At 54.0% G+C, this 21025-nt stretch overlaps 4 protein-coding genes across 4 annotated transcripts; 1 reads left to right on the forward strand and 3 right to left on the reverse strand.

Moving 5' to 3' along the window:
* Nucleotides 1-727: 727 nt before the first annotated feature.
* On the reverse strand, nucleotides 728-3490 carry LRP88_09061 (homocitrate synthase; the record flags this gene model as incomplete). Its single annotated transcript, XM_083245556.1, has 14 exons — nucleotides 728-824; nucleotides 881-1028; nucleotides 1428-1455; nucleotides 1514-1630; nucleotides 1683-1729; nucleotides 1782-1843; nucleotides 1921-1951; nucleotides 2006-2134; nucleotides 2631-2674; nucleotides 2773-2915; nucleotides 2973-2992; nucleotides 3059-3074; nucleotides 3135-3243; nucleotides 3300-3490. The coding sequence occupies 14 exons, from the start codon at nucleotides 3488-3490 to the stop codon at nucleotides 728-730; spliced, it is 1182 nt and encodes a 393-aa protein (XP_083100050.1).
* A 2849-nt stretch (nucleotides 3491-6339) lies between these two features.
* LRP88_09062 (acetyl-CoA C-acetyltransferase) lies at nucleotides 6340-7745 on the reverse strand (the record flags this gene model as incomplete). The annotated part of the gene is made up of 4 exons (XM_083245557.1): nucleotides 6340-7342; nucleotides 7438-7510; nucleotides 7559-7608; nucleotides 7681-7745. The coding sequence occupies 4 exons, from the start codon at nucleotides 7743-7745 to the stop codon at nucleotides 6340-6342; spliced, it is 1191 nt and encodes a 396-aa protein (XP_083100051.1).
* A 666-nt stretch (nucleotides 7746-8411) lies between these two features.
* On the forward strand, nucleotides 8412-12136 carry LRP88_09063 (P-loop containing nucleoside triphosphate hydrolase protein; the record flags this gene model as incomplete). Its single annotated transcript, XM_083245558.1, has 5 exons — nucleotides 8412-8431; nucleotides 8496-8632; nucleotides 8690-10830; nucleotides 10890-10977; nucleotides 11571-12136. The coding sequence occupies 5 exons, from the start codon at nucleotides 8412-8414 to the stop codon at nucleotides 12134-12136; spliced, it is 2952 nt and encodes a 983-aa protein (XP_083100052.1).
* Nucleotides 12137-14927: 2791 nt separating this feature from the next.
* On the reverse strand, nucleotides 14928-15741 carry LRP88_09064 (iron-sulfur cluster assembly protein CIA2; the record flags this gene model as incomplete). The annotated part of the gene is made up of 2 exons (XM_083245559.1): nucleotides 14928-15307; nucleotides 15591-15741. The coding sequence occupies 2 exons, from the start codon at nucleotides 15739-15741 to the stop codon at nucleotides 14928-14930; spliced, it is 531 nt and encodes a 176-aa protein (XP_083100053.1).
* Nucleotides 15742-21025: the final 5284 nt, after the last annotated feature.

Genomic DNA, 21025 nt, shown 5'->3' on the forward strand with positions numbered 1-21025 from the left:
TGGCCAGACAAAAATGCCCTCCCGGCTCGGTCGGTCGTACATATACGGGATATGGCTGGTGGTTTGCAGGGAGGTCATAGAGAGGGTGAGGGTGAGGGTGAGGCCTGGCATGCATGATTCAAGGAAGAAAGGAAGGTTCGGGTATTTCACCAGCGTTCATTTCGTGTTATTTTCTTCGGTTGATTCCATGCAATGTTTTTTTTTTGTTTTGCAGTTCCCTGTCTCTTTAATCAAGACACGGACCTGACCGACTGTAGGAGAATAGTTGCGTCTCAACATTCCGCCTTGTTTGTGCTTCTCCTGACAGGAGAAGCCAAACTATGAGGACAAGAAGCCCTCTCTGGCCTGTACTCTAGAACTAAATAGCCACTGCATATTCATGATTCATATACGTCTTTTACTCTATTTTATAGGCTGTGTCTCATTTGATAGCTTGTCTGATTGGTCCATTTTTGCTGTCGTCACTGCGCACCAGCTAGCTGTCAAGTCCAGAGCTTGGGTTCGCTCAGAACCCCAGGTGTAAGTGGTGATTATTACGTCAGATGAAAGGCCACACGCGCAAAGGGCAAGTGAAATATCTCAATGTATTTGATATCTTTTCTCATTTTTTTTTCTTGTTGTTCATCTCATATGCTTTTCCAAGGGCTCATTATTCTTGAAGCTATCTGTAATAATCCCTGACCGTCCACTCTCTGCGTCACTTTCACTTTTTCCAGTTCTCTTCCACTTAAGATTGGAGTTCGAGGTGGTAGGATCGAATGATGGAATCGGCATCGTCGACGGCAAGAGGACGGATGTCGGCCAAGGCCTTGATCTTTTGTGTCCTAGAATCCAAGTTAACAAGGGGTTCACAAGTCCACTAGGCACGAGGGGATCTTACACTTCCTTGATTTGATCGTCAGTCATGGTCAGGCCAAGCTGCTCGACACGGCTCTTGATGGCGTTCCAGCCAGTGAGTCTTGAGGCAAAGTGGACGTATCGGCTCATGCCGAAATCGGCCGGGTCGATGATCTCATATGTTGAAGGCGCTGGTTGATGTTAGCAGTGATTGAGGTGTGATTGCTGCCACGATTGCCCCTCTTCTCCCTCCAGAGACGAAATTTTGGGAGGAGATTAAGACGGGGAATCGCGTCCAGCTAAGAAAGACAAAGTAGATGAAAATGGCGACGTACAGTTGAGGATAGCCTTTGAGTGTATGCCGGCCTTGTGAGAAAACGCACAAAATCCTGTTTAACAAGTCAATTCGTGCTCATGAGGCGTTGATGTGTCGTTAAAGCGCAGTCGCAAGATAGTGGTAGGACGCGGGAAGGCCCCAGGGTGGTCACGTGACACAATCCTTTCCACTTTGTCCCACTTATTGGCTCATTCACTTGGAATTCGCGCCAAAACGCCAGGAAAAACAGGCAAACGCTGGGTAAAAAACTCACCAGTCACGGGGTTGTTGAAGGGGATGTTCTGTCCTCATTGTTAGCCCGCATTGTCGCCGCGACGTTCATGGCTTGCTCAATCTTACAATTTGGACATGGTCCGCAACGAGGTCTTCCAGCGCCAGGAGCTTGTGCAACTTATATCTGGAGGTGACGTAGTCGTGGCTGCCAACGATCATGCGGGCGAGGAGACCACCCAGGGGCTATCACGGAGTTAGAAAGGTCAGGGACATGCCGGTGGCGTGGTGCACATACAGTAATGCCGTTTCTCTCACCGATACCGAGAACACTGGTGTCGATGTCTGTGGTGGACCTGTCAGAGCTCATCCCTCGAATCTAGAGTTCTCGACTTACGTGTGGCACCCGCCTCAAGAGCGGCGTGGGCGTTTGCGACGGCACACATGGTGTCGTTATGGCTATTGATTGAAACGTTAGTCCTGAAAATCACAAGTCCTTCAAGGTCGCCGCGACCAAGGATAGTCCGACTACATACAAATGAGTCTCGATATCACAGCCGACGACACCTGTTATCGAGTTAGTATGCAGCATAATACCTCGAGCTCAGAGGATGGACTGACCTCGGAGAGTGCGCACGAGATCATAGACTTGACGGGGCGTGGCACATCCCACAGTGTCTGCAACACCCACGCGGTTGACGCCAGCCCGATCGACAGCACGGTAAAGATCAAGGAGGTCCACCAGGTCGCCTAGACGAATTTGTTAGTCGTGTCGTAGAATAACGACGGGATGAATGTAGTGTGAGAGAATCCTGCTGGCCGCTATCTGATGCAATTGAAATCCTCCCCAACTGGCCTCAGGGAGCTGTCATGGTTTTGGGCCCGGCTCTCTTCTTTCAGTCGTGATAAGGGACATTGAACCCTCTCCGGCGTCTGAGCGCGATATGCATGTGCCGGCTGCTGGGCTTGAAAGACGTGATGCGAACCAGACAATATTGGCGGGGTAGGCATAAACAAATCGTTGGTGCATATCGAGTTTAATAACCGAAGGGTGAGGATGAAGCGGGAGTCCCATATCATGACCGAACTGTTGGAGTCGGCCCAAACCGTGACAGCTGCGAATGCCGGGGGCGAGTATATCGTGCCAATCAGGGCTACCAGATACACACAACCCAATTGCTTCGATGGAGGCCAGAGAAAGAGCCAAGGTGGCGGAAGAAGAATGAACCGAAGAAGGAATACTGACTTCTGAAACTGTCTTCACTTGAGAAGCGAACCTCGACGCCGCGGCTGCGAGCTTGGTCAGCTTTCTTGTCTCGGAGAACTCTGACGCCCCCTTGACGGTCTGTGCTAAACAGTGTCTTCCCTCCAATGGGCTGGTCACATACCTCTTGATGTAAGCGATAACCTCGAGGGCAGTCTTCTTGATGTAGTCCATGTCCTTGCCATGAGAGTGCTCCCGAAGCTGCTTGGAGGTGCCAATGACGACGTCGACACCGTCGACTCCTGTGTCGCAAGCAAGCTTGGCATCCTAGATGGTCTGTTAAAAAATCATGTTCCCGGGACAAAACTTGCTGATCCAACTCACTTCCATGTTACACCGCACATCTGCAAGTCGTTAGCCTATGAGTTAATCGGAAGCGGGGACGTCGCCGATGTGGGCGCGGGACTCACGGGTCAGGATCTTGGACTGTAAATGTTGTCAGCATTCCGCAAAAGTTACAGGTTAAGAATTTAATGGAGAACCGACCTTGAGGCCAAGCTTGCAGATGGCCTCGCAGTCCTCGCGCGATTGGGGCGAGGCAGCGGGAGAGGTGAGTTCGATGTACTCGACACCAAAGTCGGAGAGAGCAGTGGCGCTGTAGGAGAGCCGTTAGTCAAGTCGGGATGGAATCGGAGTTTCTCCTTGGCTAACATCTTGATCTTGGCCTCCCTGTCGAAGAAGGCATTGGCGAATTGCTCGCCTTCTCGGAGTGTACTCTCGATGATCTGGAACCGGTTCGTGTTGGAGAGGAAGTCACCGACGGACTGGTAAGGCGATCCCGCGTGGTGACCACCGCGGTTGGGGTTGCCATTGGCAGGGGCGGATTCGGGCTCGGGACACATGATGAGAGATTTGTTTTGGCGGAATTCGAGTCAATTGGAGTAGGAGATCGATTGTTTGCTTGATGAAGATGGAAGTGAAGGAGAAGAGAGGAAGGGGACTAACACATATACCTACGTTAGTGGGAATTGTGCGTCGGATGGAGGGGGAGGGGGGGACAGGAAAAAAAAAACTTTGGACGGGATAGGCTAAGGGTTGTTTTTCACTACACACTGTGTGACGTTTTGCATGCTCGTCTCTGGCAGTCTATTTCCGCTCACATAGATACTTCCAACTACCTATATGTACAGTGTGTATCTTGCTCACTGCATCGACTGTGTGGTCCATCTGCAGGAGGGATCCATGACTCACGTCCAATGACTGCGTTACCCCAGGTCCGTACTTCGGCCCATGATCCATTTTTATCACAGTCACAGATTCACTTGGGCGGGTTGACCGAAGAATAGCAGGAGGCAGATTACTAACCCCACAGATTGGCAACTTGACTAGTCCTGTGGTGCATTGCGCAAAGTGAAGGTTGAGTGTTTGCTTCCAAAGTTACCAGTTTGTTTGACTGAGAGCAGTGTTTTCCTAGTGGCTAAGAATATACTTTATGATTGGGTTAGAACTTTGTGAGTGTGAATAGCGGAAAAAGGATGGTCGAGCACCTGTCCGTGAAACATAAAGCCAATCCTTTCTGCCGTTCTACCTACCTATCTACCTAGTTGTCATCGCATGGGGAGATTAAATTCTTACCTAAAGAAGATGAGATAGTTTCTAGGAATAACTTGGTAGAATTATAAACCAAATACCTTCTTGTTCTATAATTTAATCTCATAGTTTACTTATTATTAGGCTATGTTTATCATTTTTATTCTTTTCGCTCGGTAGGTTAGGCAAGGTGCCTTCATTTTTTACACAACCGCTTGTCGAGCCGTGTTTTTCGTTAGCAAGTGGCTGATTGGTAAACAGGACCGACATTCGGACTAGCAAATATTCCTGAGATTTCAGCTGGTGTAACCGTAATTACTGTCACCTTCGCTCGCAGCTAAACCCACGTTCAGCAGCTCAAGAAATACCACAAATCCTCCCCTCCTTCATGATCTATTGGCACTTTGAACCAAGCTATTAAGATTTCCTACCTCTCTGTTCCTCGCCCTGAGTAGACAATTTCGGTCGTTAGTTTCTTGTTGAAGATACTTGAGCTCGCTATGAAGCTCCTCTGGGGACGAGGAACCTCGCGGGAGGATACAAGCGTTGCTAAATCACTACCACTCAAGCTCTGCTAGCTGCAGGATCAACGGCATGTTCGGAAAAAGGATGTGGTGCAACCATCCATATCACGGCTGTATCCACCTAACGAGCAAAGCAGGGGTAGAACAATCTATCGCTCAAAGCAGGCGAGTCTTGCTCCTCCTCTTAGAGCAAAAGCTTTTAGGGGACACCGGAGAATGCATTTAGCAGGAATTGGACAGGTGCTGAAGACGCCGTCCTTGACATCATCGGACGTCCAGAGATTCTACAGCCTGGCGAAGGAACGTGAGAACAAGCGTGGGTCCATGAGACTATGGACGCCGGACATTCGCTGCACCCAAAAAGAATTGTCGTTGCCGCCCACACCAGCCTTTACGAACCGCCTGCAGGAGATATACAGGCCACCGAATTCGGCGGATGCGAATCAGTTGCTCAACAGATGTTCATCCTTTCAAGAGGCTTGTTATGCTTACCGTGTTGTCATACTCTATGCCAAGAGCAGGCATCTCGCGACGGGGCCGTCGATGGTTTCTATTGCTAAGCCGACAAATAAGGAGCACGACCAGAAACTCCGAGACCTGGCGACCCGCCAAGCAAGCAAGTTGGGCATTACAGGTAGGGCTCTAAACTAATTTATATTGCCTCCTGGCAGCTAATCATGCGAAGTCAAACTCGCCTATGAGCTCGTGAAGTTCATAGCAACCTGAAGGGGTTCCGAAGCCGATTTTGACCAGGAGAATCTAGAGGTTTGTTAGCAGCCCCTAAGCTTGTCACCTGCCGAATGCTGACTCTGCCTTCTCCCAAAAGAATGGTTGGGAATCGCTGTCTAAGTGATGAGCGAGGCTGCATCACCGAGAACGAAACGTGGACTCCCGCTTGGTGGACACAATTTGCCACCGGAGCTTCGAGCTCTTGAGGCCGTTCGTGTGGCACACCTGTACCAGACTCATCGTGAATGAGGGCAAAAAGCGAAATTAAAGGGCCGACATTTGTCAAAGCGGCTCTAGGGAATTTCGAACTCGTCGCCTTTACCAGATCCCCGTCAGCGGCCTCGACAAGCACATGGGCGAGGCTCACCATCCACTCAAATGCGAATCGTGTGACCCGGTCTTCGAGAAGCTGTTGCATCTTGATATACACCGGTGTGCTGGGTAAGGGCGAACAATTCAGTGCACGGAGACGATGTCTTCCATGCCAAGTTGACATACCAAAGAACTAGGGACGGCTTTGGAGATAGTATCGGTTGCAATTGCTCAGGTGGTAACATTTGGACCCTCAATGAATTAGGCCGCACGGACATCTTGTCTGTTTGACAATTCGAAGCTTGCCATATCGCCCCGACCTCATTGGATTTGTGACAGCTATGGTGTTGGGATGGTTCAAATCACAATACAACTCAGATCCCACTCACCCCATGGAGGCTGACTTACACTGCGAATGGGTCTCGAATAATAAGACACCCCAAGAAGGACCTGAACTGAAACTAGGTTGTTGCCAGGGGTAAGGGCATCCAATGCCGAGGTATATTAGATATATGCTAACTTTTTTCTACTCGGTCCGCATAATTTGCGGTTCGTCATGTCATTCCAAATCATCACATTTCCCAATACGCCCCCTTCTATTGCAGGTTCTCAATAACGAGAGCAGAGGCACCGCCACCACCGTTGCAGATACCGACGCAACCAATCTTGGCCTTCTTCTCCTTCAGGACGGAGGTGAGGGTGGTGACGATACGGGCACCAGAGCAGCCAAGAGGGTGGCCAATGGCGACGGAGCCACCATAGACGTTGACCTTGTCAGGGTTGAGTCCGAGAATCTTGATGTTGGCGAGAGCGACAACGGAGAAGGCCTCGTTGATCTCGTAGAACTCGATCTGCTCGGGGGTCAGGCCAGCGTGCTTGATGGCCTTGGGGATGGCCAGCGAGGGAGCAACGGTGAAGCGCTCAGGCTCGCGCTCGGCATCACCCCAACCAAGGATCTTGGCAATGGGCTTGAGACCGAGCTCCTTGAGCTTGGCCTCGGAGACAAGGACAACGGCAGCGGCACCATCGTTGATGGGGGCGGCGTTGGGGGCAGTGACGGTTCCGTCGGGCTTGAAGGCAGGGCGCATGACCTTGAGCTTGTCGACGTTCAGGTTCTTGACCTCATCATCACGCTCGATCTTGACAGGGGGCTTGCCACGGCCACCGCTGACCTCGACGGGGACAATCTCGGTAAAGAGGCCAGCCTCAGTGGCAGCCTGAGCCTTCTTGTACGAGTTGATGGCGTACTCGTCCTGAGCCTCACGGGTGAGCTCGTAGTCCTGAGCGCAGAGCTCGCCAGCGAGACCCATGTGCTCCTTCTTGTACGAGTCGGTCAGACCGTCCTTGAGGACGCCATCGACGAGGGTCTGGTCGCCGTACTTGGCGCCGGTTCGGAGGTTGGGGAGGTAGTGAGGGGTGTTGGACATGGACTCGGTTCCGCCGGCGACGACGATATCGGAGGTGCCCAGCATAATGTTCTGAGCACCGAGGATGATGGCCTTGAGAGAGGAGGCGCAGACCTTGTTCACGGTCGTGGCAATGACGCTCTGGGGGAGACCGGCGCCAATGGCACACTGACGAGCAGGACCCTGGCCGAGACTGTCAAAGTTAGCATGGGTTACATAGAACATGAGCAGAAGTTTCGGGCCATTGCTCAAGCTGAAGTTGTGTTGAAGGGGAGGAACGGAGCTTACCCAGCAGAGAGGACATTGCCAAAGAAGACCTCGTCGACAGCCTCAGGCTTGATACCAGCTCGCTCGACAGCACCTATAGAGAGTTAGCTCCAGTTTCTGGCCATTGAGAGGTCCAACGTACCCTTGATGGCGGTAGAACCCAGCTGAACGGCGGTCAAGCTCGACAAGGAGCTGCAATTGTCAGCATCATGAACTCTCCGACTCAAATACCGCTCTTGCGAATATTTCTCTCGTTGTACTTACCCGAGGAACGAGCCAATGGGCGTACGAGCCGCAGAGACAATGTAGACGGGGGGAAGGTTAGACATTTTGGCGAAGGGTTTCTGGAGCGAGTCTTGGAGTTGCCGAGAAACTGAAGGTTCAGGACGGAGGTTTATAGATTGATAAAGGAGAGGAGGACGGGAGCGGAGCGGAAATCGGCGGGAAATTTGTTGAGGAAGGAAGCGAAATAGGTTGCTACTGCTTAATGAAATAGGCTAAGGTAGGCGCGGCGCGGTGCGGTGCAGGCCGGGCAGTTACTAACCTACCAAGAGAGTTACAGTACGTACAGGTATTATCGTGCCCCTCCTTCCAGGTGGGATGAAAACCTCCCAGCCTGCGGTTGCCATCAAAAACGGCAAGCGCAACACGGAAAATGGAGGGGCACCGGCTTTTGCGAATACGCCGCACTCGGCATCTGAAGGTGGTCCCCTGTCGTTTTCGCACGCGACCCCCACCGGTACCTGCCTCCGATCTCCGGCCAATGAGGGCCTAGTGGCTTAGTGGGTCGCAGCCTTGCAGCAACGCACGTGATTCAGCCTCGTCTGGTCCCATCGAAAAAGTTGGCGACGCGCGCAAGGCAGGGACGAAGCTGAAGCTCTGGGAGACAGTGACAGGATTGACGATTGGAGAAGCTGCATTTCCGCGTCGCCAACCCCTCCACTCTTTGCACATTGTTTTAGAATCTTGCGCTTCACTTAGCTGGAACGGGCAAGATGGATGATCTCTATGATGAGTACGTATCTTGTTTCCTTCTCGTCGCGATCTCCAGTTGCGGCGCGCTGACTTGTCGCGAATAGGTTCGGTAACTTCATTGGCGAGGAGGCCGGGTCCGAGGAGGCGTCTGAGGCGGGTGTCGAGGCTGGCGACTATGTTTACGACGATGAACCAGAGGAGGCGCCTGGTGTGACAGGCCAGGAGCTAATGGAGATTGATGGTATGAGCTCCCATGATCCTGCTCAATGGCCCTTGATGCTAACCTTGCGACTCGCAGATGGACCGTCCAACGCCATTATCCTCCACGAAGACAAGCAATACTATCCAACAGCCGAGCAGGTGTACGGAGCCGATGTCGAGACCCGCGTCGAGGAGGAGGATGCGCAACCCCTGACGCAGCCCATCATCGCGCCCGTCGAGCAGAAGAAGTTCAACATCGAGGAGGCCGACCTACCGCCCGTCTTTTTCGACCGCGAGTTCATGACAGACCTGATGAACTTCCCCGAGCAGACGCGCAACGTTGCGCTGGCTGGACACCTACACCACGGAAAGACGGCCTTCATGGACATGCTCGTCCTGGAGACGCATGACATCACAGATCGCCTGGAGCGAAGGGTTGGCAAGAACCGCGACGAGCAATTGAGATATACCGACGTCCATGTGCTGGAGAGAGAGAGGGGACTTTCTATCAAGGCGGCGCCGATGAGCTTGGTGTTGCCCAGCACCAAGGGCAAGTCGCATCTCGTCAACCTTATTGATACCCCCGGCCACGTAAACTTTGTCGATGAGGTCGCGGCATCATTCCGGCTGGTCGACGGCGTCTGTCTAGTAGTGGATGTCGTGGAAGGTGTCCAGATCAACACGGAGCAGATCATCAAGCACGCCGTTCTAGAAGACATACCCCTGACGCTCATCATCAACAAGATGGACCGTCTCATCCTCGAGTTGAAGCTCCCCCCCAAGGATGCCTACTTCAAGCTCAAGCACGTTGTCGAGGAGGTCAACACAGTCATTACAAACACAGCACCCACAAAGGCGGCATCGAAGCGGATAAGCCCTGAAAAGGGCAACGTCCTCTTCTCCTGCACAGATATGGGCTGGTGCTTCACCCTGCCGAGCTTCGCAAAGATGTACACCGACACGTTTGGTGATATCAACACAGAGGAGTTTGCGAAGCGGTTATGGGGTGATGTCTACTATAACCCCAAGAAGCGAACCTTCTCTCGGAAACCCATCGATGAGCGGTCGGCGCGGTCATTCGTTCATTTCGTCCTTGAGCCCATCTACAAGCTCTTTACCCACTCCATCAGCGATAGCCCCGAGCAATTACGGCCGGTTCTGGCTTCGCTGGGCATCGAGCTCAAGCCTTCCCAGTACAAGGCTGATGCAAAGGTGCTCCTGAAACTTGTGTGTGAGCAGTTCTTTGGTCCCTCAACCGGCTTCGTGGACATGATCACCCAACACATCCCCTCCCCAATTGAGACCGCTGAGCGACTGCTCGAAAGATACTACACTGGACCTACGGATACCAAGGTTGCTACTTCGATGAAGACCTGCGACCAGGACGGCCCCTTAGTTGTCCACGTCACCAAACTCTTCAACACAGCAGATGCAAAGAGCTTCCACTCTTTCGGCCGAGTGCTAAGCGGCACAGTTCGGCCGGGTATGCAGGTCCGTGTCCTGGGCGAGGGCTACTCCCTCGACGATGAAGAGGATATGGCCATGGCCTCCATCGGCGAAGTGTTTATCGGCGAGACAAGATACAACATTCCCACTGATGGTGTGCCCGCTGGTAACTTGGTGCTGCTAAGTGGCGTTGACAACTCCATTGTCAAGTCGGCCACTATCCTCCCGCCCAAGCTCGAGGATGACGAGGACGCTTACATCTTCCGACCCATCACACACTTTACCGAGTCCGTCCTCAAGGTGGCCGCCGAGCCCATCAACCCCTCAGAGCTACCCAAGATGCTTGACGGCCTGCGGAGGATCCAGAAGTCATATCCCCTCATCAACACCAAGGTCGAGGAGTCTGGCGAGCATGTCATCCTCGGCACTGGTGAGCTGTACATGGATTGCGTGCTGCACGACCTGCGACGACTGTATGCCGACATGGACATCAAGGTCTCGGATCCCGTCACCCGATTCTGCGAGACTGTTGTCGAGACGTCGGCGACTAAGTGCTACGCTATCACACCCAACAAGAAGAACAAGATCACCATGGTTGCTGAGCAGCTTGAAAAGGGCATCTCAAACGATATCGAGAGCGGTGCTGTCCGAATTCGCGATCCCATCCGCAAGGTGGCCAAGTTCTTCGAGGAGAAGCACGGCTGGGATAAGCTGGCTGCTCGTAGTATCTGGGCATTCGGCCCCGACGAGACGGGCCCGAATATCCTCCAGGATGATACTCTCCCAACCGAGGTAAGCATATGCCTATTTCGTCTGCTGTCTAGTGACTGATACTGACAACGCAATCTCAGGTGGACAAGAAGCTCCTCACCACAGTCAAGGAGTCTATTCGACAAGGATTCAGCTGGGCAACCCGCGAGGGACCCTTGTGTGAAGAACGTAAGTTTGTTTCGTCTTACTTCTTCGTATTCCCTTCCCCATCACGTTCAAGCCAAGAGAAGGTTGTCAAGGTAGAGCACGTCAACTTCAAGTGAAGCCCTGCTGCCAGCCTCTCCTGGCGTGCCATACCCCTTCATTGGGCAGTGGATCTCTCAACAGGGGTCGTCCTCCCAGTCTCCCTGTGGGGGTTTGGATGAACCCTCTCTCCACTCGTTGATTGCACCATCCGTTACCCGCTCTCATGCAGCCCGCAATCCTGCCTGTCGCGCCGCCGGCAAGAGATTTGGCTTGGGTGTGGGTAAACGTTTGGTCATGTCAATGATACCGTACCACCCGCGACGAGAAGGGTTCCACCGCTGGGTTGGGGGTTGCGACCTGTTCGTGGCACTACGGCCAGAGCCGCCACACCGCTCGGGTACAGCAAACGACAGTCTCAACTGCCTGGAGATCCTTTCCCCCATGGCGGCAGATAACCCTGGGCAGGACTTGGCCCTGGCAGGATGGATGTAACCCGTGGCAGAGACAGAGACATGTCATCCAGGGAGAAATGCAGTGATCGACCAAAAGAAAAGAAACTGACGTGATGGACGCAGCAATCCGAAACACCAAATTCAAGGTGACCGACGTGCTTCTGGCCAACGAGGCCATCTTCCGAGGAGGCGGCCAAATCATCCCCACCTCCCGACGAGCCTGCTACTCCTCCTTCCTCATGGCATCGCCCCGCCTCATGGAGCCTGTCTACTCGGTCTCTGTGACTGGGCCTGAGGACTCGTACATGGAGGTGTACAACGTGCTATCACGGCGCCGCGGCCACGTGCTGTCGGACGGTCCCGTCGCCGGCACGCCGCTGTACCGCGTCAACGGCCTGCTACCCGTCATTGACAGCTTCGGCTTTGAGACTGACCTGCGCATCAAGACTCAGGGCAGCTCTATGGTGAGTCTCGTCTTTGACAGCTGGAGTATCGTTCCCGGCGATCCCCTCGATCGCGAACAGATCATCCGCCCACTTCAGCCCGCCACTGCACAGGCCACAGCCCGTGACTTTGTCCTCAAGACACGCCGCCGCAAGGGTCTCAGTGAGGACGTCAGCGTCAAGACCTTCCTCGAGCCGGAGTTTTACCAGAATCTCATGGAGAGTGGGATGCTGGGGGAGATGTGAGCAAGCCAGCAGGTGGCTTGAGGCGAGTAAACTGGGGTATGACGAGGCATGGGTTCCAGTTCGAAGAGGGGGGAGTGGAGGTACGCGGGATAATTGGAGTATTCTGTTCAAGTTGACACAAGTTCTTGAACCTTTACATGGTCGATGGACGGTGAACAGGGCAAGGGCCACATGTACATGGATGAATGTAGCAAATAGCAAGGACCAGATCGAAGTAAAGAGGGCCGCTCTAGAGACGAGGATTGGATTGCAAGGGATATTAGGGGCCAAGAAAACGATAGAAGGTTTCGGCGAGGCCAGGCCGCAGCACAAGCACAGGGGGGGTTGCCTACCCAGGTGCTGTCAAAGAAGAATCAGGCCCAGTATCTTCAGAGTCCCCGACTTCCGTGTGCTCTTCTCATCTGCCATGACGAATATCCGTCGTCTCTCTTGTTCCGCCTTCTGACGCGGTCGCGGCTGGTGCCGCCTCTCCTGTAAGACGTGTCCTAGGGCCCTGCTCATGACAGGTCTCCTTGGGGCAACGGCGACGTAGCATGGGGCTATCGCGAGGTGAGAGCCCTATTCCCGCGCGGTCTCTACACATGCAGTCGGATACAAAGTCATAAGCATGAAAAAGAAGAACGAAAGCAAAGCAATCCAAATGTGCAATATGTGACACTCTCGGGCATCCTCCGAGAACTTTCAACGTCTTGGTCTCTTCGCCAATTGCAACAGTGAACCGATTAGGAAGGCAGCAAAGGACAGGAAGGTGTAATAGAGGAGGGCCTAGCAGAGAGGCATGGCCCTAATGCCCTCCATGGTCGAAACCTTGACTGAACCATGGCTGGTGATCTTGATGGCCCTCGGTGAGGAGACGATTAGCCCCGAGCCTGATCTTCGTGGCTTGTGGGTGAATGACGAAGAAGTTTATAAGCATATGGGCTAGTCAACAGGGGCAGTTGACGGGAAGTAAGGTTTGCCAGGGTATCGGAAGGCCTGGCTATGCCATGGGCTCATGAGGGCGGTAGGTACGTAGTACAGACCAGACTATTCGGTGAGCGAGCAGAGCGGCGACCTGAGGACGTAACATTCGTCTCTCTGCTGACGAGAGCCGGGGGAATTAGATATCCCCTGTTGCCATGTGACGAGTCATCAAGATCACCATAGCAAAGACAAGACAGACTTGAGCTATAGGACCAGAGCAATAAGACCTGGAAAGCTCATCCTCCCTCGCCAAGATTGCGCGGACAATGACAACCGAGCCTGTTCCTTGGAATGACTGATCGACACGCACGCATGGCTTGAGTCTCTGCAACTCGCGCCCTGCAGAGCCTGCTGGGTGCGCACCAATCCAGAGTTGCCTACCGTCGGGGGCGCATCGCGGGAGTTGCAAAGATCGGGGGATCGTCACGCAGAAGCAAGGTTGCGTCTTCCCCAAGCATTCGACACGGTCGAGCGGCATCTGCGAGAATGATCCCCGGGTGTCCAGAACAACCAACAGCCCATACCATCCATCCCATCCCATCGGGGGAGCGGGGTCAGGGGACAATAGCCTCAACAACAAACAGCCCTGGTGCCAGGGGCAAGGTGAGAGAACGGTTGGTGTGCGTCGACATCGAAAGACGGCTTCTTAGTCTGCAGGCGCCTACGTAGGACAAACCTGACAGGGTCGAGTCACGCAGTGCCATGATATGATAATCTGTGGCGGCAAGTTTAAATCCCCAGTGGCCTCTGGCCTACCACACGGGCGCTACTCGTCTTGGCGGGACATGCCAAACAGTCCTCGTCTGCTGTTGACCCAGATGGGCGGGAAGCGCACAAGCACACGGCTCCAGTGCCCTACGCTCCCCAGGGTCCCATGCCAAGGCGACCCTGGGATCCTGATGGAGCTCCTGAAAAGGGCCGACGCGATGGGCATGACGTCTCCTGACGGCAACTTCCGTGCCTGTCGACAAAGGCTGGGTGAACCATGGGGCCAGATTCGAGGCTGGGCTGTTTGGAATTGCGGCGACGGAAGTGGGGGACGTTGGAGCGGGTGATATAGGGCGTGTTATGATACAACAGGGGGGCCCCAAAACGGAAATGAAATCGCGGAATCTGGTCGGAGACGTCTCGTGCATGGTTGGTGGAGTACAACGGTCTGAAGGCATGGCACGTAGCCAGCCACGAATCTCCAAGGCGGGTGAATATGACTGAGTGCTGGAATTAACGACAAAAGCCGAAGTATCGATGGCTAAGCTTTCCTGAGCTGATAGTTCCATGGTCACCGTCGTCGACCAGTGGTGGTGAGATAGACCCGTGTCGCACCCGAGCAACCACCGACCAACGTATGCTCGTGATACTATCGAGATGCGATGCTCGATGTTGGTTTGGCTTCTGAGGAGCAGAGCATACTCCGTAGGGTGGACTTCGGATCAAGACTCGTACCGAGGAGCGTGGCTTGTCCATGGCCGAACCTTAATTAGATGAAAGCCATCCTTGGGGACCCCTCGCGGATCTGCCCATCCTCCAATCAAGTGCTTTGATCCCCCACAGTCCAATCGACCTTCTCATCACTCCCAGTGCAACGGTTCGGTCTCGCATCGCAATAGACTACTCCGTGTTCGCTACCGACATTCGAGACAAGGTAGTATTCCGGCTCCTTACCAGTCGCATCCCACTCGATATAGCATTCCGCGCGCTTGTTTAGCCAACTTTGAAATGCCAGCTCAGTCAATGACAACATTGGCTGAGTGGCAGCAACGACAGGCAGCGGAATATGACCGACTCTACACCCATTCCAGTCTGCGATGGCGACAGAGAGATGCTTGGCTCAGGCGCAAGTTTCCAACATTTTGTCCAGAACACCCTTCAACGTATCGTTCTCCAAAGCTGCGGCAACTCGCTCCTTATCGCCCAGCTGCTTGTTCACTTGATCATCCTGGTTATGACTGTTCTCCTTGCAGGTTACGTCAACTCGGTAGTTGGGCGGCAGTGCCTGCTCAAGTCGTACCCGCACTCCAAGACCGATGACCGTAGCCAGCGAGCAGTGTGTGATTGTGGGCGTAATTTCAACGGCCACTTGGACGATGGTATTGGCATCAGGAACACCCAAGGAAGGAGAAGGAGTGATGTGAATGTCAGACAGGTTGATGACCGACAGCTGACCCAGGGAAACGGGGTGCTCTGGATCCGAGATTGTTGAAATCAAGTCTGTGGAGTATTAGCTCTGGTTCGCCATATGCAGACTCCATATTCAAGGCAATGAAACAACCAGGAGAGGGTCATCTGAACTGCCATGTCTCAAACAGCCCAACAAGTTGCCCCCTGTCGGAGTGGGGTAGAGACACCGCCTGATTGAGGGTCGATTGTTGATACACAAACAAGCAAAGGGCTAGGGTTCAAGACTTGCCATAAATCTCTTGCTCATCGATAGCCTCAGGCGCAAACTCATCCTGCCAGTCATTCCCACGAGGCCATGTCGCCAACCCTTGACCACAGAAAGGGCTTGATAGGTATGATGGCTTGGCAAAGATGAGTTCGTCGTACTTGGATTCCGGACCCCGGCGCGGCTCAGCTTTCTTCTGACGGGTAGGGAGCTGGGAGGCGCTCAGAATGGTAGGGTTCGCATTGTCCAAGGTCGCCATCGCGATGGTTAGGGCAGGGGCCACAAACTGACTCGGTAAGGATACGTGATGGTCCCGAAGGAGGATGCGTTGGCTGAGTCTAGAAGAGATGAGGTAGTGGAGATGATGACAGCGGCGTGGGATGCTAGCTGAAGCCTTGATGATCTGGTTGATGACGGACAAGGGTCGTTGATGTGGATGGGTAAGGGGATTGGAGAGCGAAGTTCAGAGAGGGGGAGATTTGATCTGGTGACGCCACATTTGATCAGCCAGCGGCCTGAGGCGCAGCACGGACCAAGGGTCAAGTCTTCTCCAACAATTGCCAGCAACCAATCAAGTTGCGAGAACCGTGAGCGTCCCATCAACATCATGTCGTTGGGTCCCAAGAATGGATGCCATGCCATGCATTCAGGGGCAATGCCTCGTGTTCCAAGGATTGTAGCCCAGGATGTCATCGAGAGATAGTAACTTTTTACGTTCCATCAGCGATATCCAACGGTCGAAGCATGCATGAACCGTGATCCAAATGGTGAGTGCCACTGGAATGTATGTGATGTGGCGACCGCTAAATTCGAACTATGCGCGGGTTCGGGTTGATCAATGTTCCCGACTTCTAAATGATTGCTTGGGTATTGGTGAGCTAGATTGGCCGGAGGAACTAATAACTAGTAGTAGGCTTCGTCCAGCCGCCTTCTCTAGGGGCAAGACCAGACGGCGGGGTGGTTCGTGCAATATTTGGATCATCCCTTGTTGGGTGTCCCGGCCGAGAAGGCTTCTGGAATCTCCGTCGAAGGGCTGAAGAGAGTGCCGACACCCTTGCATGGAACGCGCCCCGAAGCCGCGTGGAAGCCCATCTTTGTTGCGACAGGGCGGCGCACCACGCGTGGCGGTTGACCATGGCGTGCGATCCATCGCAAGCGACCTCGGGGACACTTCTCAAACGGGACAAATCTTGGACTGTTGGATTTACGCCGGATGCATCCCGAAGCATGTTTTGCCGCAGTGCGTCCCAAGTGCCGACACGGCGATCATGGACTCTGCCGGATGCTCCACGGCCCGATTCGAGTGGGCACGAGAAAACGTGCCAGATTGACTTTGATGCCCGCTGGCGACGCCCTCAAAGGATCGATTCTTTCCTCACATTACGTATTGAGAACTGACAAACGCAATGGGGCAAATGTTGGTTCGTATGGATGGCGAGATTTGGAAGGGCAGCTCTGAGTGGTCCCCAAGGCTCAATTGTGAGTTCTTTCTCATGCGCGCTGTCTAGCAGCGACAGGGTGAAGCCAGCGACGGGTTGTCGCTCGCCAATGACAAGCTGAAGCGATATGGTTGCCGAGCATTCCCCATTTGCCCACATAGGCGACGGTGATCGAGTGAGACGCGGTCGGGGTAATGCTTCACCGACACAAGCAGCCGCCGCGGAGGCGAGGCTTCATCGCTCTGTATGCAGTAGAGAAGGGGCAGGTGGAGCGTCGCTTCATCCTCACGCCTGTCTCTGTCTCTCTGTCTGTCAGGCCCAGGCGCACCCGCGCGCCAGGCCACTGAAACCACCATTGTGTGAACGACATCTTGGTCACTGCAACTGATTCGAGCGGCGAATCGTTGTCGGCCCGGCCACACACACATCGGGGAACTTGAGCCTCGGCACATTTCCACATCCATGTCGCTCCAACTCTGACAGGTGGGCGGCATGTGACATCGACCTAGGTGGTTTTAGCCGCGCAAGTATCTGCACTCACTCCCCTGACCCATTTCGCTTCAATGTTGCGGGCGGCACACGAGATTGATTTGGTTGCTTGCTTGCCTGCCCTTCCGTTCCGTTCCAGGACTAGAGATTGGTTAGAGTGCGCCGGCTCCTGACCGTCGCCACATCCAAAGCTTTCTTGCTTAACCGACCGTCAGAAAGCCCGCTAACCAGAGAAAGGTCTGAGCGGGAGGGATGGTTCAGGGATCGATCGTCGCTCTGCCTGGGTACCTGAGCCACTCAGGTCAGGGCTCTGCCCAGCCGTATTTCGATACAGATGCCGGAAGCCACCGATGTTGAGGCTGGCTGCTGGTCCTGGGCTCCGTTGTGAGTCCTGGAGCCAGACACAGTCTGATTGGTGTGGAGAGGAAGATGAAAGGAGGTAAGCCCACAATCAAGACTCTGGAGTTCGCCATGATTTCTCCTGGGAAGGCGGAGAGGGCCGCAAACTCCCGTTCTCGGGTCAGTCACAAAGCTTGGCTGGAACCTGATTGGGCATTAGTGTGAGCCGTTAATTGTGGGCATTGCCGTGTAAGTGCGTTGAGTCTGGGGTATGCTCACCGACTGGAAGCTTGGTGACTTGGCAGCTGGATTGGAATGTAGCAGTTGCCATCAATGAAACTGATCAAGTTTTTGGAGCTACAGGGTGTGGATTGCTCCTTGACAACTGCAAACAACCATGTTCTCAACTTGACGTGGATAGCTCGCATCGAGGGAGGAGGAGAACAATGGTGGTTGGTGCGTGAGACCGTTGCGGCGGAAATCAAGACCTGCACGCTAGATCTCCACGCGGCCATTCTGCAAGACGACAAGAAAGTGAGATTGACATCTCATTTTGTCAAGTCTCAACCATGATCATGCAGCCCACCTGGCCTGGAGAAGTGGCGGGAATGGAACGGCTTGGCGAGAATCATTCGACAATCCATCCATGAGATGTGCCCCAAATGCAGGCCACGGAAGGCCCCTTGCGCCAAGACCTGGTGTCGTTGGGGATCTCGTGGATATGGATTGATCCAGCAAGAGACATGATTGTTGACACTGCGTTTGGATCGAGCTACTGCAGGTCTGGATAAGAACCGTTAGCATCGTCTTGGGTCATGGGGAGGCAACCAGGGTGGCCACTGGACCTCACAAGAAGATCAGCAAGGAGAAGAAGACGTCTGGATGGAGTGGAGCTAGTTTGGCCGTGGTGTCGGTAACTGGGGCAGGGGACATCTCGACATGAAAGTGCGAAGATGGAGAGAGGGCGAACAGAAATCCCTGGGCACTCCCAAAGAGGCAGATGATTGACTGACCAGGGGCTAGTAGGACCCTTGTTGGCATGCTCCCTGTCGATGAGGGGAGGGAGGGGGGGCTCGGTGAAGCTGGTGACGTCGCAGGTGCGAATCTAGAGAGCTCTCTGGGCTCGGAGCTTAGACGCTGGCTGATGGTGATGCTGAGTGTTGGTGCAGAGTTTGAAGGCATGGATGTCCAAGGTGAAGCTGGAGTTGGTCAACAATCGCCACAGGCAGGCCAAATTGAGGTGCCGGGATACCTCCTTCCGGAGCACAACAACAGCCCAGACCCAGCAATCAGCATTATTCAGCAAAAAAAGAGCCGAGGCACAACGTCCTAATGCCAGGGATGTAGTTTCTAATAATGGCTGTTTCTATAATGGAGCATTTATTATTTCCCTGCAGTACAATAGACGGAACAATCATGGAAGCTCATATCCGCCTGTTATGAAGATCATGCGTCTATTCATATATGCCAAATGGGTCCCAAGAGATACGGACGGCATTCGTCATTTAACAGGGCTTCCATTTCAAGCCCTGGTGGAGCGGTCCTAGATGTATTCTCCGACACAGCACGAAACCCTTTACCCACCAAACTCGACAGACCCATCACCCTGATTCAAAGCTCCATGCCAAGGACCCCCTCCTCCCTTCTCTTCCCTTCTGGCAGGCGGAAGAGCCCGAGCTCAGGCCGGATACGCCCCGGGCTGCCCTGCATGCATCACTGCCCTACCTGGTGACCATGCACGCTGCGCTGCTGCACCAGCTGTGCTGTAGATTGCGAGGCCTGCTGTGGGCCTCACCAATTGTCCATCCGGTGACGATGGTTTCAAGACTATTTCCCAGGTTTGAAGCTGGGAGAACCTGACCGGCCAGTCAGGATCAAGAAGTACTTTAAATGGGATAGCAGGGAGTGTTGTAGAGATGGACGAATGCAGTTTAGCAACAATCTGTATGTAGAATACAGTATCAGGGCACAGACGCCAGCCTTACCGCGTATTCATTCACTCACCTTGAATTGACCACGTCGTCGAGATGGGGGCGCCAATAGATACCTGATACGGCCGGGGGCGCACACAACGGCGAACCCGGAACTCGATGGCGGAGTCGGTCCGCATCTTGACTCGACGGGAGGTTAGGGTTTCTGCCGGCCGCCGCAACTCGCTCGCGTTCACAGCCTGGGCCAGGCCAAACAACATTCATCCATATGAATGGGTAGGACCCAGACGCGGAACTACCTACATACATGCAGTACACACAAGCCCAAGCCCAAGGGGAAGACGGGAGCACCCACGGACAGTGTCAGTAAAATGCCGCCGCCCCTCAGCCCTAATTGCGACTTCTCCAAGTGGTGAGGTGCATGCTGCAACCAGCCATGCGGCATCCGCATGCCTTTTGCCTTTGGTCCGCCTATCGTGAAAGGTGACTGGAAAGGACGGGAAGGTGCGAAGCGACGCGGTAGATGCTTGGACGGCCACAAGGAAGCTGGTCTGGGCAGGCGCGGAGAGAGGCAGGGCCTTGGAAGGCACGCCGCCGAATTAGGAAGGAAACAATTATCTGGTGTATCCAGAGAGCGTACCACAAGACACAATCTCCATACAACCACCATCATTCATCATCATCGACATGGCGACAGTGCGAGAGAGGGGCAACATGCACCGTCGCGCCAAAACGGCCTTGGATAGCTAGCTCTAGCTCTCAAAGGAAGTACCTGTCTGCCAATGCCTGTCACGCACCCACATCCACACCAGACGGGATGATCCCCCTCCCCTCCTGCAACCTCCCAAACTTCCGAGCCTGATGGGTCTTGCGCTCAACGCGATCAGTCCAACCCCGGTTTGGATCGAGTCTCGATAGACGGTCCTTCACACCCCTTGGTCAGAGTCTCGGACACCCGTTTCATCCAGAGTTGGAAGGGAGCTCCCCTCCCGAGCCCAAATGCCGTCGTAACGGAATACACACGCGACTCTTCCGTCCGGACAATACTTTTGCTTTTGTGCGCTGACTGGACTGACGGTGCGAACTACTCGGCCAGGCTCGCCATAATTACGGCGGACAGTGCTACTTGTGTCATCATCGCTTGGGAACCCACGCCGTCGCCGTCGTGCGCCCGTAGAGCTCGATTCGTCATCTCGTGCCTTTTGCTGGGCCAATGCGAATGTCATCGTCTGCTTAAACTACATGGACCCAGCCTAGGCTCCGTGGATTCCGCGAAAGTCTCCCCGGCTCTTGGTCTTGTCTCTCTGCTCGACAATTAAACCACCACCACGCCGCCGCCCTCCAC

Source organism: Fusarium phalaenopsidis (genome assembly GCF_050370095.1).
Source record: "Fusarium phalaenopsidis strain FUZ10S chromosome Unknown contig_32302, whole genome shotgun sequence".
NCBI classification, from domain to species: Eukaryota; Fungi; Ascomycota; class Sordariomycetes; order Hypocreales; family Nectriaceae; genus Fusarium; species Fusarium phalaenopsidis.